This window comes from Peromyscus leucopus, chromosome 15 (assembly GCF_004664715.2).
Source record: "Peromyscus leucopus breed LL Stock chromosome 15, UCI_PerLeu_2.1, whole genome shotgun sequence".
NCBI lineage: Eukaryota > Metazoa > Chordata > Mammalia > Rodentia > Cricetidae > Peromyscus > Peromyscus leucopus.
In genome coordinates this window covers 81648213-81663604 of record NC_051076.1, presented here as the reverse complement: position 1 = coordinate 81663604, position 15392 = coordinate 81648213, and the positions used below count along the sequence as shown (strand labels likewise).

General features: G+C 43.4%; 1 protein-coding gene across 1 annotated transcript; it reads left to right on the top strand.

Moving 5' to 3' along the window:
- The first annotated feature begins 12596 nt into the window (after positions 1-12596).
- On the top strand, positions 12597-15008 carry LOC114702828 (protein lin-28 homolog A-like). The gene is given in 3 exon segments (XM_037211051.1): positions 12597-12637; positions 13001-13110; positions 13113-15008. Coding segments are annotated over 3 exon segments (660 nt in total). The 3' UTR covers positions 13622-15008.
- The last annotated feature ends 384 nt before the right edge of the window (positions 15009-15392 follow it).

The following is a 15392-nucleotide window of genomic DNA, read 5'->3' as shown; positions in this document are numbered from 1 at the left end:
GCCCTCAGGGTTCCCTGTCTCTTCCTCCTGCATACTAGGGTTACAGTGGCATGCCAGGCTCAACTGGCTTTTATGTTCTGGAGATCTCAACTCCAGTCTCATGCCTTCAAGGCAAATGCTTTTCCCATTGAGCTGTCTTCTGGAACTTTCATCTAAAACAAGTCATACAATGTTTGTGAGCTCTTTTTGAGCTGAAGATTGAATCAAAAATCTTTTCTATACCTCCCAAGTCCTGAAATGATGTGTATGTGTATGTATGTGTGTGTGCATGAGTGAGTGTGTGTGTGTGTGTGTGTGTGTGTGTGTGTGTGTGTGTGTGTGTGTACAGGCTTGTTTCACTTTGCTGTCATCAAGATTTATACATGTTGTCAGTTGTATCAGAACCTCATTCCTTTCAAAGTTTGAATTATACTCCACTGTATGGATATGCCACATATTGCATATCCAGACATTAATCAATGGGAATTTGGGTTGCTTACACTTTTTACATTTTTTTCCGAGACAGGGCTCCTCTATGTAGTGCCGGCTGTCCTAGAACTCACTCTGTAGACCAGGCTGACCTTGAACTCAGAGATCTACCTGCCTCTGGCACTCAAGTGCTGGGATTAAAGTCCTGTGCCACCACCACCTGGCTTTGCTTACATGTTTTTCAGTCATTATAAATATTCTGTTATGAACATTGGTTTTCAAGTTTTTTGTGCAGATACATACCTTGAATTGTCTTGAGTTTATATATTAGCAGTAGAAATGTCAGGTCATATGGTTACAGGACTATTATTATGAATATTATTATTATTGTTAAAGGAACTACTGAACTGTTTTCCCACATTATCACTAGTGGTGTGCAAGGGTTCAGATTCTCCACAGCTTTGTCCTGATTTACTTTTGTCCATCTTTTTGATGATAACCATCTCGGTGTGAAGTACTATATCACGTGTTAAGCATGATTTCAAAGGTTTCCAACAACACTTTGTGTGCTTTGCACAGAATCCTGTCAGATTTCTCTATTCTTCTAGTATTGCTTCATTATCTGTTTTCTGTTGTAATTTACTGCTTTGATACTTCCAGTGTATCTACAATAAACACCTTTATCTAGACTAGTGACTAATCAGAGACCCACATAAGTGGAACTATTTCTTTATCTTTTAAATCCTCCTAAAGTAAAGCAAGAGCAGGTCTCTGGTGGCATGGGGTAATTTTTGCGTCCTGTCAAATTCTCTATGACAGATGCATGACCAAAGCTTACTCTGTTAATAACTTTACTTTTTAATTGAACTGTACCCGTCACGGGCTGAGGGGCAGCTTATATAGCTGGTTCTGAGTTAATTACAAGTGCCATTATTTTTTATTTGTGGTGCCCGAGCAAGCAGTAAAACAGCAAGTTAAGTCACAATTGCCATGGGACTATGACTCAATTAGTGTTTTTGAATAATAGGAGGTAGTAATTAAGGTCACAGCATTTGCAGTAGCAGCATTCTTGGGTAGCCTGGCTTCAGCAAAGGCTATTTTACAACATCTCCAGGGAGGCAGTTGAAGGGAGACAGCCTGCTGGTAGAGGTCCTTCATATCTCTTGCACACTGGGAATGGAAAGTCTTGAGACTATCCTCAAGAATTGTTCAATATCATTTTTTTCCTCCTCTATGTTGAAGCTTAAAATCTCACATAAAAAATCATAGGTTTTGCTAGATAGTGTTTTTTCCCACTTAAGCTTTCTGTGAAAACTGGGCTCCTGAGACTGAAAACTATATGCAGACATTAACATGCAGCTGCATGACTGGATATGCAGGGGAAATTCACAGCCCTCTCAATACTGACTTTGCTAACCCAAGCCTATAAAATTCCTTCCAGTGTAAGAATGAATGTGCTCATCCTAGGCATGAGGAGGTCAGGCCAAGTGTGATCACATGACTTGGGTCTGAGTCCCTCATGAGAGGCCTTGATTGAGGCGTCTTGCTTTTGGTTTAGATTTTGGTATCTGCTATTTCCATCTCTTTTGAAGAGCAAATGTGCACATGGGTAGCTCTGGCCTGAGACTTTAGGCTGGCCAAAGAAAAGCCTCTTTAGGGAATAAAGAAAATTTTAATTCAAAAGATAAGACATAAAATGACCATTTGAGTTGTGAAGAGCCGCAGGCAAAAGATATTAATCTTCTGAGTGCATCAAGTTATCCTCAAACCTGAGAAAGTCAGAGAACAGGTTTAGGGAAAGGTGGGTTGTGTCAAAGGACCTTCCCCCGTCCCTAGCATCTTACTGTTGTAGTTGCTCAGATGTGCAGTCCTTGTCTTACTCAGGGCTGCATGCCCTCTGCCCTCCCCGCCTCTTCTCTGGGTCACTTGCAGATGGCTTCTTCCCCGTACGCATCCTTTTTTCCCTTCTCTGTAGTCTCAACTCCTTGTGCGGAAATTGGTACAGACTGGGTTCCATAGGAAGCGCTCTTTGACGTGGAGGGGAGCACGCAGAATTTGTTTGGGAACACTTTCAGAATTTGTGCCAATGGGGAAGAAGCAGAAGAAGGAAGAGAGAGGGAGGACTTGGGTTGTGGTTTCATCCCTAGGAGCCTTGCTCCTGCAGAAGCTGTAGGCAGCTAGCTCTCAGTTGTGATGCACCTTGGAGAGTTTTCTCAGGCTAGCGTGAGAGGCAGGGATGCTCATAGTCCCTCCTGAGTCACTCTTTGAATACAGGCTGCCTTGTGTGCTGTGTAACCTTTAGCAAAGAATAACACAGAAAGGGGTGTGGCCATGAGCAAGGTAGCTATCTGAAACCAAATGCAATTTCTGGAGAAGGACTAAGGGAATAAGAGATGGGCAGACTTCCTAATAGGTAGATAGACAGGGGAAGGGGCCATCACTAGGTAATAAAGACAGTGGATTTCCAAGATGGTGGGCTTCTTCCTCACTCTCCTGACCCCTTGCTGATGGACCTGCTAGACAATCAAAACTGAATTAAGACATGTTTATACCAAAGTTGTGAGCCTATCAGCCAGCCTATCTTTATTCAAACTGACTAACCCTAAATCAGGGTTTGAAGACACCCTCAAAGTGCCAGCCTTGTGCAGGTGGTCCTAGATAGAGCAACATGGCAGGCTGGTAAGTCATGGAAAGCAAGCCAATAAGTAGCATTCGGCCAAGGCATCTGTTTTAGTTTCTACTTTCAGGTTCCTGTCTTGCGTTCCTGACCTGACCTCCTTTAATGACAGACTGTAAACTGTGAGATAAAATATAAACCTTTTCTTCCCAAGTTATTTGTGGTTATGGTGTTCATCATAGTTGCCGAGGGTCACAGGAGTATACAACAGGTGACAACTAGTGTTTGACAAGTTGATCCACCAGATGTGGGATCCCCACCTGGCAAAGCTGTGGCATCACTGGCTGTGGAAACTGGTTGCTTTCTGTCTGTAACTTTCTCGGGTGACACTGCTATGCCTCCCTTATAAGAACAGCTGTAGGGTGCTTTCCACAGTCTTTTGGTAGTGTGTTTTGCATCTCTGTGGATTTCTGTTTAGGCTGTATAATTCTGATGACCAGAAATATTACCAGAATACTCTTCTTTACTAACACAGGAAAGTAACAGTATTCTTAGTCTCAAAGATAGCCTTTTACACATTTTGCAAATACTTTAGAACTAGTCCAAAATAAACTAAGCTGCCCTACAGAATATACACAAAGACTAATTCCCAGGTGTTATTTATTACTAAATCAAGGCCAGGATGTTTATATCAAGACACAGTCCTTAAAGTAGCTCTCTTTCTGCACGTACCCTGAACGCTCAAGGTTCAGCCAATTGTTTAATGTCTGGGACCGAGGGCCAGACATTAAACCAACTTAGAGCTATGTGCATGGATCAATGTGACGTTACTAACCTAAGAGAAACTGGGCAGCCTTTCTTATGTTTTGAGAATGGGTAGAGCCCTGGAAGATGTAACTTATAATTGTCCAGAGCTTGGCTGTGGAGCAGTAGTGGCAGTGTGGGGAGAGGTGGCTGTGTAGAGCTATTAAAGCTATGTAAGAGCTGCTGCAGAATGTGAGTGGTGTGTGTGTGTGTGTGTGTGTGTGTGTGTGTGTGTGTGTGTGTGCGTGTGCGCGCGCGCGCGCCCTGAGTGAGAGATGAAGAAGAAGCATGAGAGATGTGTGAGGGAGTGAGGGAGTGAAAGAATGAGTATAGAGTGAGTGAATAATCTAGAAGAAGTATGTGTGGGAGTGAGAGAGTATGAGAGAGCTGTGTTAAAGAGCTGCTGATACATAGAAGAGCTGTGCCTAGGAACTGTGTAAAGTGCTGTATGGTAAGAGAGCTGTGTAAACGAGATGTTTAGCTGTGGCTGTGCGGAGATTTGCAACTGTGTGGAAGCAAGGACTATGAAGCTGTATAGAAAATATATGTAGAAGAGAAATAGATGTGAAAGAAAGATGTGTAGCCATGTGGAAAATGTATAAATGTAAAGATATGCAGCTGTGTGCAGTAGTATGGAGATATGTAGCAGTGTGGAGACAGAAAGAGTTAAAGATCATTTTTAAGATGAAGTAAAAGGGAAGTTAACATCAGAAAGCATGTGTGTTTTTCTTATTTCACCAGTCATAGATAGATAAAAACTTATTCCTAATTACCCTCAGATAAAAGTTTCTTATCCTTCACTACTCTGAGGCATTCCTTTTATTACCCCAAGCAGATCGTGGGAGTTGGTTTCCCATGGTCCATGTCATTCTGGCACCAGAAACAGACCAGTAACATGATAATCAGAAAATTATCAAAGGGAGAAGTGGTAATTTTCTTGGAGGAAAAGCCCCAGGTGGCACCTTCTGGGAGTGTTTGAAAGAGATACTCTCTATTGGTCAACCTCAGATAGCCCTCACTCAAGGATGCTGCAGACCTCAGTCAGGAGCACTGGGAAAAGATGGGTGAGTAGTTTCCCTAACTTTCCTTATGTTTTTTCCTTTGTTTTTTGTCCTTCCCTCAGAATAAATTAATTGGAATTTATGATTGGCATACAGAAATAGGAAGAAAAAACAGTTCTCTTCCAGAACTGAAATAGCTAACTTGCCAACTGCTTGTGGCTTGGAATTTAGCTTGCAAAAGCAGGAGATAATAGAGCAGTTTAGCTGTCTGCCTACATGACTTGCTATTTGGAAATTTAAGATTCCCCCATTTTCACTTTTCCCCCAAAACTCAGGAGCTGTTTCTCCATCTGCCTTCCTCCCTTATTACTCTAAAAATGTCTCGTTCTCTCTCTCTTTCTTTTTCTGGGTAAATGTAGCCTACTTGGGGCTTTTTGTTTCTTTACAAAATTGAGCAGACATCAAAAAGTTCCTATAAAGACCAAATCATAGAACATAGTAATAGAAAGCACACCAGAACACCATCAAAGGAAGGAAGTCAATGGAATTTCTAACAGATAAAACCAAATTGCTCACCAATAGCCAAGAATTGTTTGTCCTGTACAACTCTTTATTGTGGTCTATGTCTCAGGTAACTAAGGCTGGCTATCATCTTGCTATACAGCAGAGGATGATCTTGAACTGCTTGATCATCTTGCTTCATACATCTTCAGGTTATAGGGAGTTAATCCAAGATGACCACTCAGACACAGTTTACAGCCAATTGAAAGTCTTTATTCCAGCTGGCTGGGACCACATCCAAGCGTTTGGGGACCTGGGTATAGCCGTAAGTATCCAGAACATGGTTGTTTTTTTTTGTTTTGTTTTTTTTTTTTTTTTTTTTTTTTTTTTGTCACGTTAAATCTTTATATGAAATCTTAGAAGTAGGTAAAGATCATTATTTCCAGAACACATATTCAGATGAGCTTCCAAAGCATTGTCTATGTATCTTCAGGAGTAGTAAGTACAGTGAAGGGTCTCAGTTAAGTGCAGCTCTCATTTCCTCTATTTTATTTCATTTGAAAATCTTAAAACACTAAATAGCACTGTATAAACTCAAGCTCAAAAGGAATTTCAGAGGGCACAGTAAACAAGTTGTTTGAAAAGTCATGTCTAGTTCCTTGTTTATAAAATTAAAAAAATTCCAAAATCTTTTCATACAGATAACCTAAGAATTTCATGATATCACATCCTGTCATTTGGTACTTGAGTCAAAATGATCATTATAATTAGTAAAGAACATAAATGATTGAGCAATTATTATGAGTCTGTCAATATGCTAATGTGTTATCTCGTTCCAATCAAATAATACTATGAAATATTGAGAACACGGGATTTTTAAAGGCAGGAACCACATCCTAGCATCTTACTCTGCAGCTGTAAGGGTGCTTTGCAGAAAAAAGCAATTTTAACTGAAGCTAAGGTAAGTGACTAGCTGGAGAAGGTTCTGTACAAATAGGCCACTTAACAGAACCTAAGTTAGCTAGGACATCCTGACCTTTGCTTCCTAGAATAGAATTGGATAATTTTCTGTGGGATTCTCCATAAAGGAGAACAGGTTCTAATTAAACCTAGAATGGCCTCAGCAAGAATACAAGATGGAGGAAACTTTGCACTGCCTTGCCATGTCACAACCACACACACTAGATTTTATGCAGTGCTGGGGTTCGTACCAGAACTTTGTGAATGATAGACACTCTACCAACTGAACTATGTAAGCAGGCCTTCATAAACACTTAATTTTTAAGATAACACCCACAAAAAATCAAATAACCAAGGGGAGTCTCCAGAGCTGAGACATGCATGGGTTTCCCCTGAAGCAAATTTGTGCCTACTGTTCAGATCACAGGCTAGTACATGTGAGTGGAGATGATTGGAAGTCCACATAAGCAAAGCTGGTCCTGTTATACTTACAGGCCCTGATTTCCCCTGCCTGTTTTTTCTTTGGTGTATCAGAGCTTTGACATCAAGTCTAGCTCCCAGACAGAATATCCACAAAAATAGGCTCCCTCAAATTCTCAGTACTTATACTACCAACTACTTCTGTTAGCTCCTACCATCTTTCTGCTGCCTAGGGAGAGATGTCTGTCATCCTTTTGGTGTTCCTATTAATAGCCTCTTTCTTGGAATATCTGTGGGGAACAATGGACAAGAGAATACAAAGAAGAAAAACTATCATTCCCTCTGCCCTTCACAGTTACTCCCACAACAAATGATGGATTAACAAGAGAAAACTTCCAGAGGCCATAAGAATATATAGCAGATGACAACTGATACTCATAAAGATAACCCATCAGATGAATAACTCTCTGATGGAGGAACTTCATCAGCAAGGTTTATGGGCGACAGACCATAAGTGCTGTCTGATTGTGTCTGTAATTTTGTTGTCTGCTACCAGTTCTCCCTTAAAATAGCTATGGAGTCTCCTCCCATATCCTGGATTGGTAGTGTGATTTCTCCAAGAATATACTGGGCATGTGTATATCTGTGGATGGTCAAGAAGATGATTTCTTCTTAAGCTGTATAATTTTGATGAATGCAAATAGTAATAGGATATTTTTCATAGCTAGGCTTTTGTTCCACAATAACTGTGAGAAACCTAGAAATCTGTTTTATATCATTAGCTCAGGTGGACAAGACAAACTATATACAATTAGCTGATTTAAAACCTCAAATTCAAACTAGACTGAATACCCTTTAAGTTAAACCTTCATAGATAATATACAAGGACAGAGTTCCCAAGTGTCTGATTGTTAAACCAAGGTCAGGCATAAAGCAATTTTGATGCCAGTTCCTCAATTGCCAAAAGGCTGGCTGATAACATTAAGACATAACTCCCTGTACAGTTTCTTCAGGCAACTAACTCTCTACACAAACTTCTAATTTCAATTTTATGATACAAGATTTGATGTTCATCCAACTAACTGCTTGTTGTTTAGGTCCTAAAATTAACTCAGATGGCTGAAAAGCAATTAATCAATTGATCAAGTCCAGGGAGAAACAGGTTTATTTCCAGCTAAACCTCAGGAAAAGTTTTCACAATTAGCCAGGGCCACAGAGGATGATCTAACTTTGTAGCCTTGAAAAAAGAGTTACAAGTTTCCTTCCTTGTGACCTGGAGTTGCACTCAGGACAGGAGATTATATTTTTAGGTTTGGGACACTTTCAATGTCACTGTCTGTGGAGAAATGCAGAGCACCATGCTCCCACCTTTGCTTTGCAGCCTGGACACCAGGGAGCTTGGCTGACAGCAGAGCATTGCCAAGGTTACTCACTTCCAGCTGTACTTATAGCATTCTGCATCAACGCAGCAATGTAAACAATCCTCACCCAGGAGAAACTGACACTTATGTCTGTTAATCAGAAAACGTTAACCCATGGTTAGTTACACTTTAAAAATATAGAGTAGTACATAATTTTCTTATTTCTTCCTTAGACTTCTCAATAGTTTAGCCTTTTGTAACCCTTTATAGGCTATCTCCTTAGATGATAACAAAACAGCCAAATCCCCCTTCACAAGGGCATCTGCACCACTAATCAGAGGACTGGCAGATTTACTTCATGTTATCTGAATGGCTCTGCTTCTTATCGTTTACTCAAGAATGTAATATGGCCCTCAGATATAACTTGTTATTGCCTTCTTTGGGGTGTATATAAGGGGATGCACAACAAAGAAAACTGGAAGAATTTGAGAGAAATAAAAAAAATAATCATCAGTATGTGTATAAGTCTTATTCCCTCACATAGAAAAGAATTATTCCTAAAGTCCTGCTACACTGAGGCATTCTCTTTGAAACCCTGGAGCAGTCCTGAGAGCTGGTCTCATAGGCTGCAATAGAAAACTAAACAGGAGTCTGTTTACATGGATACTCCACACATACTCAGGGGATACACGACAAAGAAGGTGGAGAAAAATAGCTTTGAGTTCAAGTTTAATATCATTTTTAACCCAAAACACAAAAAATAGCATATAAGAGCAATGGCGGAGAATAATCCAGGAAAAGCAGGGTAAAAATGATTTCATTTAGGGTATTTTAGAGCCTCATCTATTAGATAGTCCAGTGATTTAAAGTCATCATTCCTTAAAGTCATTGTTCCTTTCCTGATACAGAGTGAGAACTTCCCTGACAAATGGTGGTGTTCTTATAGATACAAATTTCTCTCCCCAAAGCAACATTTGTTCTGATTCCCCTGTGCTTACAGCTCCTTTAAGAAAGCAGCTCAAAATAGTCTCTAGCTGAAGGGACATGTTTGAAGGTGTCACACTCTGTCTTAAAAGGATCTGGATAAAACTCAACTAGGCATCATTAGCTTCCAGAAGTCTTAACTAGGAACTATCTCCAAATCCTGTGCTGTTCTGCTTTTCTGCCCAGCCAATTTGGAGTGGGAGGGGAGGGTATAGAGGGTTCCCAATGAAGGCAGGAGAGAAGATAGAAATGGGAAAGGTACCAAGCTAGCAGGTGTGGCTTTGGGGAAGGCATCTGCCCTCCAGGAAATTCTGAGGGTAAATGAAGTCATGCCAGCTATATCCTTTGGTGTGACAGAATACCCAGCTGAAGTAAACTGAAGAAGATTTCATCTTGGATCAAGGTTTCAGGGGATATCAATCCATCATGGTGGGAATGGCATGGTGGCAGGATCTTGCTTTGTAGCTTGTTCATGTCTTGGATGATCAGAAAACAAAAGCAGTCCCAGAAACAGAGTTAGATTATTTTACCTCCAGTGTTCACCTCTGCTGAGCAGACCCAGCAGCTTCCCAAAATAGGACTATGAGATTAATTAGGATCAGGTTTTCAAACTCAGGGGCCTATTGGGGAAAGTATCAGACTCAAATCGTAACACTGGGAGAACTATTACGTATACCTGGACAAAAAAATAGATAACAAAGGAGTTATTTCTTAGATCCTTATTCTGCCTTCATATTTACTATTCATCAAGTTTGACTTACCCAGTCCAGATATTTTTCAAAGCAAAACAACACAAAATATAGAAAAACTTCTGATTTCACAAAAGAAACACATGTGGGAAGCTGTTTTGTTGCCATACTGGTCCCTGTTGTACAGGACTATTTTCCTAGTCCAACTGCCACCTCCTTCAGCAGCGCAGCAGGGCCTGCTCATCAAAGGTCGTTGTATCAGGGCAACTGATTGCTGATGATCCCTCTTGGAAGGAGGAAGCAGGGGGAGGGGCATGAAACCCTCACTTGAGAACAAGCCACCCCTCCCAATGAGCTGTAGGCAATTCCGCCCTAATTGCAAGTGGCTCTGGGGTTCCTGGTAGGGATTAGAGTATGTAGGTGGGGGAGATGAGGAAAAAGGGTTCTGTTTGTGCAGCCATGGGGTCATCGTTTCTGGTGGTGAGAGACCTCACAGTACAGTTACTTTAATGTCACCCACTGTAAGCCCAATAAACTTATTGGTTCCTTGGGAAATTTTTAGTAGAATTGTTTCTCAGTTTATCAGTGGGGTGTTAGGAGGAGGAAGGGCAGGGTTGTTTATGTCTGTTCCCAAGGGAAGGAATTTTAGCAACAATCCATTAGGCAGATTAGAGTTGATTCTTCTAGATGAATTCCAAAAGGCATGCATTCTACAGCCTTTGCAAGTAGAATTCAAAATATGATGCACCCTGAAAAAAAATCAAATCTTTCAGTGACTCGTCTTACAAAAAATTTATTTAGTTTATCTCAACTAAGTTCTATTCTACATAGTGTTTCATTCAGCTTAGTCCTCATTCATTGGAAACACCTGGAAACCTACAGTGTTCAGGATTGGTATCAATTTTTTTTGTTGTTGTTGACTGCATTAAGATGCAATGGAATCAGAATGAAGCCCTTTCTGTGTCCTTTATCCACCTTAACATAGGCGCTTGTGGAAGATGACACTGTCATGTTGTGGTGGTTTGAAAGAAAATGGCCCCCAAAGGCAGTGGCACTATTAGGAGGTGTGGCCTTGTTGGAGGAAGTGTGTCATTGTGGGGGCAGGCTTTAAGGTCTCTTTTCTCAAGCTTCACTCAATGTGACAGTCAGTCAACTTCCTAGTGCCTCTGAGTCAAGATGTAGGACTCTCAGCTCCAGCACCACATTTGACTGCACACCACCATGCTCCCTGCCATGATGATAATGGACTGAACCTCTGAAACTGTCAGCCAGCCCCCTCAGTTAACTGTTCTTATTTATAAGAGTTGCCATCGTCATGGTGTCTTTTCACCAATAAAAAACCCTAACTAAGATACATGTATTTCCTCCTCAAGGCTGGTCTTGGGAGGGCACTATGATAAGAGTACATCTCTTATAATTCCCCTCTTCTAATGAGTGCTGTGTCCCTGAATAAGACAGAAAATACTTTCATCACTGTACCACCTGCCTTGTCTTTGCTTAGCCTCAGGAATTTGGATCTGCCTGGGATCTTTGAGGGAATGAAGAATTGACACAGAAGCAGCTGGATTGGGTATCTGGACTCCTAGATGGAGAAGCTTCAGCACTCCAGATGCTCCATGTGCTTACTTAATAGAGTTGAACAAAGAGGCAGGGTTATTACATATAATTGGACCAAGAGGCAAGGTCATTACAGATAAAAGAGAAGGCAGGTTATCTAACCTGAGTAGGGGCTGTCTCTACAGAGGAGCAGTCTTCAGGAGTATCTGCATCTTAGGGTTGGGGAGAAAGCTGTGGCAGATATTTCCTGCACACACTTGATAGTCAATATCCACACATGGCCAGGAAGGGAAAGCTTTGCCACTTCCTTTTGGGTCTGAAGCCAGGATTGTGGACATAGCTGGTCTCATGTCAACAGCACACATTCACTCAGGACTTCACTCCTCAGGGATTCTGCCACTCCAGTCAACCACTAAGTATTATCATTCACTTGGGGGATATGGCTCAGTGGTAGAGTGGTAGAGCATGAGTTTAGCATGTGTGAAGCCATAGCTTTAAACCCCCAGCACCACACATACATACACACACCACCACCACCACCACCACCACCAACAACAACAACAACAAAATATATAACAAAACAAAAACAAAAACAAAAAAAGCAGCAACAAACAAAAATTTAAAATGCTATCAAGACAGAATCTGCCAGCTCTGATAGGACCAAGATGTGAGTGTCACTTCTCCCAGTCCAAGAGTCCTGTCTCTATGACCTAGGCCTCCAAGGCACAACCTGTGCCACCCTGCCCACACCCATTGCTACCCCAGGTGAAGGCCAGCAGGGAAGACTCCTGTGGGCAAGATCCCCCATCAACACCCCCCATTGGACACTGCAATCTACAAGACCCAGTTCCTGCCCCATACCCACCCACCATCCCAGGGATCTCAGCGGCTCCCTGAGACACAGAATCTGCCACCTCTGATTGGACCAAGAGTGCTAATTGGACCAAGAGTGGCCCCCTGAACGCAGACACAGCCAGCACAGAGTGGACCAAGAACAACTCCTTCAGAAACAGACCCCTCTTGCATCAATTGGAGGAAGAGATGGGTAGACACCAGTTCAAAAACACATACAACAACATGAAGAGCAGTATGGCACCACCAGAACCTAGTGGTTCTTCAACAGCAAGATTTGAACATCACAGCATAGAAGAAGCAGAAGAAAGGGACCTTAAAAATAACTTTATGAAGATGATAGAGGGCTTTAAAGAGGAAATGAGTCCTTTTGCCTCCGGACTTCTCTGGGGCCAGCAGCCGCCCAACCTGGGGCCCGGGGCCCCGGGCTCAGCCGACAACCATGGGCTCGGTGTCCAACCAGCAGTTTGCAGGTGTGCTGTGGTACGGTCTATATGTCAAATTGCTCTGATTGGTCAATAAATAAAACACTGGTTGGCCAGTGGCCAGGCAGGAAGTAGGTGGGACAAGGAGAGAGGAGAATTCTGGGAAGCGGAAGGCTGAGGCAGAGAGACATTGCCAGCTGCCGCCATGACCAGCAGCATGTGAAGATGCCAGTAAGCCACCAGCCACATGGCAAGGTATAGATTTATGGAAATGGGTTAATTTAAGCTATAAGGACAGTGAGCAAGAAGCCTGCCACGGCCATACAGTTTGTAAGCAATATAAGTCTCTGTGTTTACTTGGTTGGGTCTGAGCGGCTGTGGGACTGGCGGGTGACAAAGATTTGTCCTGACTGTGGTCAAGGCAGAAAAACTCAAGCTACACAGGTGGCTGCGCCAAGGCAGCGGAGAAGGCGCCCGAGGAGGCGCCGGCTGACGCGGCCAGGGCGGCAGAGGAGCCGCAGCTGCTTCACGGGGCGGCATCTGTAAGTGGTTCAACCTGCGCATGGGGTTCGGCTTCCTGTCCATGACCGCCTGCGCAGGGGTCGCGCTCGACCCCCCGGTGGACGTCTTTGTGCACCAGAGTAAGCTGCACATGGAAGGTTTCCGGAGCCTCAAGGAGGGTGAGGCGGTAGAGTTCACTTTCAAGAAGTCTGCCAAGGGTCTGGAATCCATCCGTGTCACTGGCCCTGGTGGGGTGTTCTGTATTGGAAGTGAGCGGCGGCCAAAGGGGAAGAACACACAGAAACGAAGATCTAAAGGCGACAGGTGCTATAACTGTGGTGGTCTAGACCACCATGCCAAGGAATGCAAGCTGCCGCCCCAGCCCAAGAAGTGCCACTTTTGCCAAAGCATCAACCATATGGTGGCCTCATGCCCACTGAAGGTCCAGCAGGCCCCCACTTCTCAGGGGAAGCCTGCCTACTTCCGGGAGGAAGAGGAAGAGATCCACAGCCCTGCCCTGCTTCCAGAAGCCCAGAATTGAGGCCCAGGAGTGGGGGCTATTCTTTTGTTATTGGGGAGTTTCAAGGAGGAGGCATCAATCGGCAGGATGGAGAAAGTGGGATGGGGTGGGTTGCGGGTGGCTGGCATTGCCATGCTTCTCAGGCCGGGGTTCCCAGTATCACCCTGTCTTCCCTTGGTGGGGGGAAAGGGAGAGTCAATGGAAACTCCAACCATGCTTTATCGACATGCAAGTGAAGGAACCTGCATGCCTTGGCTGAGGCTTGAACCCAACACGACATGCGTTTGAAAGTGGCTGGGATAGGAAAGTCCTTCTGTAGAAGGCTGTGTGATATTTCCCTTGCCAGACAGGGTGTGAAACAAGTGCAAAACCACATCAATGAACCTAACCCTCCAGCTACTACATCCTGTGGGAGGGACTCGCAAAAGCCAGGCAAGGGTTTTCTTTCCACATCTTGCTTACTCATAACCCAGTCCTGGGGTGCGGTGCTGGGAACAGTGTCCAGCAGTGGGTTGTGATGACAGGCAGAGGGTAGCTGGGCAGGGGGACAGTCGCAGACCTGCAGTGCTCCCTCACTCCCAGTCCTTTCTGGGCCAATGTGATTTTAATTTATTTGGGCCCTTGGGTAACTGCACCTTGGTTCCACTTCCTCCAGGATGCCAACTGCACTGTCTGTGTGCGAATGACGTATCTTGTGCGTTTTAGTTTTTTTCCTTAATATAAATAATGGGTTTGTATTTTTGTATATTTTAATCTTAAGGCCCTCATTCCTGCACTGTGCTCTCAGGTACACAAGCAATCTCAGGGATAAGTCCAAGCAGCTCCAGGTCTGCGCAGCAGGAATACTTTTTGTTTAGATCACCATGGAGACCAACCATTGGAATGCACAGCCTATTGAACTACCTCATTTTTGCCAATTACAGATGGCTTTTCTGCCATATAGTCCTTAAAACCTCCGTCCACCTTAAAATGTCTCACAGGAGGCTAGGTTTTAATTAAGCTACCCATGACTTGATCTCACTTTTTTGGGCAAGAGATTGGAAATTACACAGGAAAAGGTGGTACAGGGATGTCAAAAAGCTGGGCCAGGTGAAAGGCACAAGAGTCATTTTCCATCCCAAGTCCATCCTTCACCAGATGAGTCTGCCATACACAGCAGGGTGTGAGTGTGTATGTATGTATGTGTGTTGGTTTTTTAAAATGCAAATTTATGAGGATGAGGTTTTTTTGTTGTTTGATTGTTTTTAGATACTGGGATTGAACCTTGGGCCTCATTTGTGCTGGGATGTCCCCTGCCACTGGGTTCTCCTGGTAAGGATGCAGCCTAAGACCAACACCCTTAGTCCCACACTGTGCTGTCGAGGGATGGGGATGTGAAACAAGGACTCAAATCCTTAGCCTTTCACAACCTTGGCTTCCAGAGGGACTCTAGGAGTGTGGGCCTCTGTGGCAAGGGCCCTGTCCTGCTGCAGTGTTATGGTTGGTAGCTAAAGGAGAAAAGGGGGTTTCGTTTACATGCTGTGAGATCACCGCAAACCTACCTCACTGTGTTGAAATGGGGCAAATGCAATAGAGCACATTGGGTGAGGTGTGTCTGATCCTGGTTCCTTGTCTCCCCCAAATGCTGCCCCCCTCTAGTTATTGTAGTCGTCTGGCCTTTGTAGGACTTCACTGTCTGAGTTGGTGATTGCTAGGTGGCCTTGATGTGTAAATATAATGTGTTGGTCTTCATGTTGTTTTGGGGTTTTATTGTTTACAAAACTTTTTGTATTGAGAGAAAAATAGCCAAAGC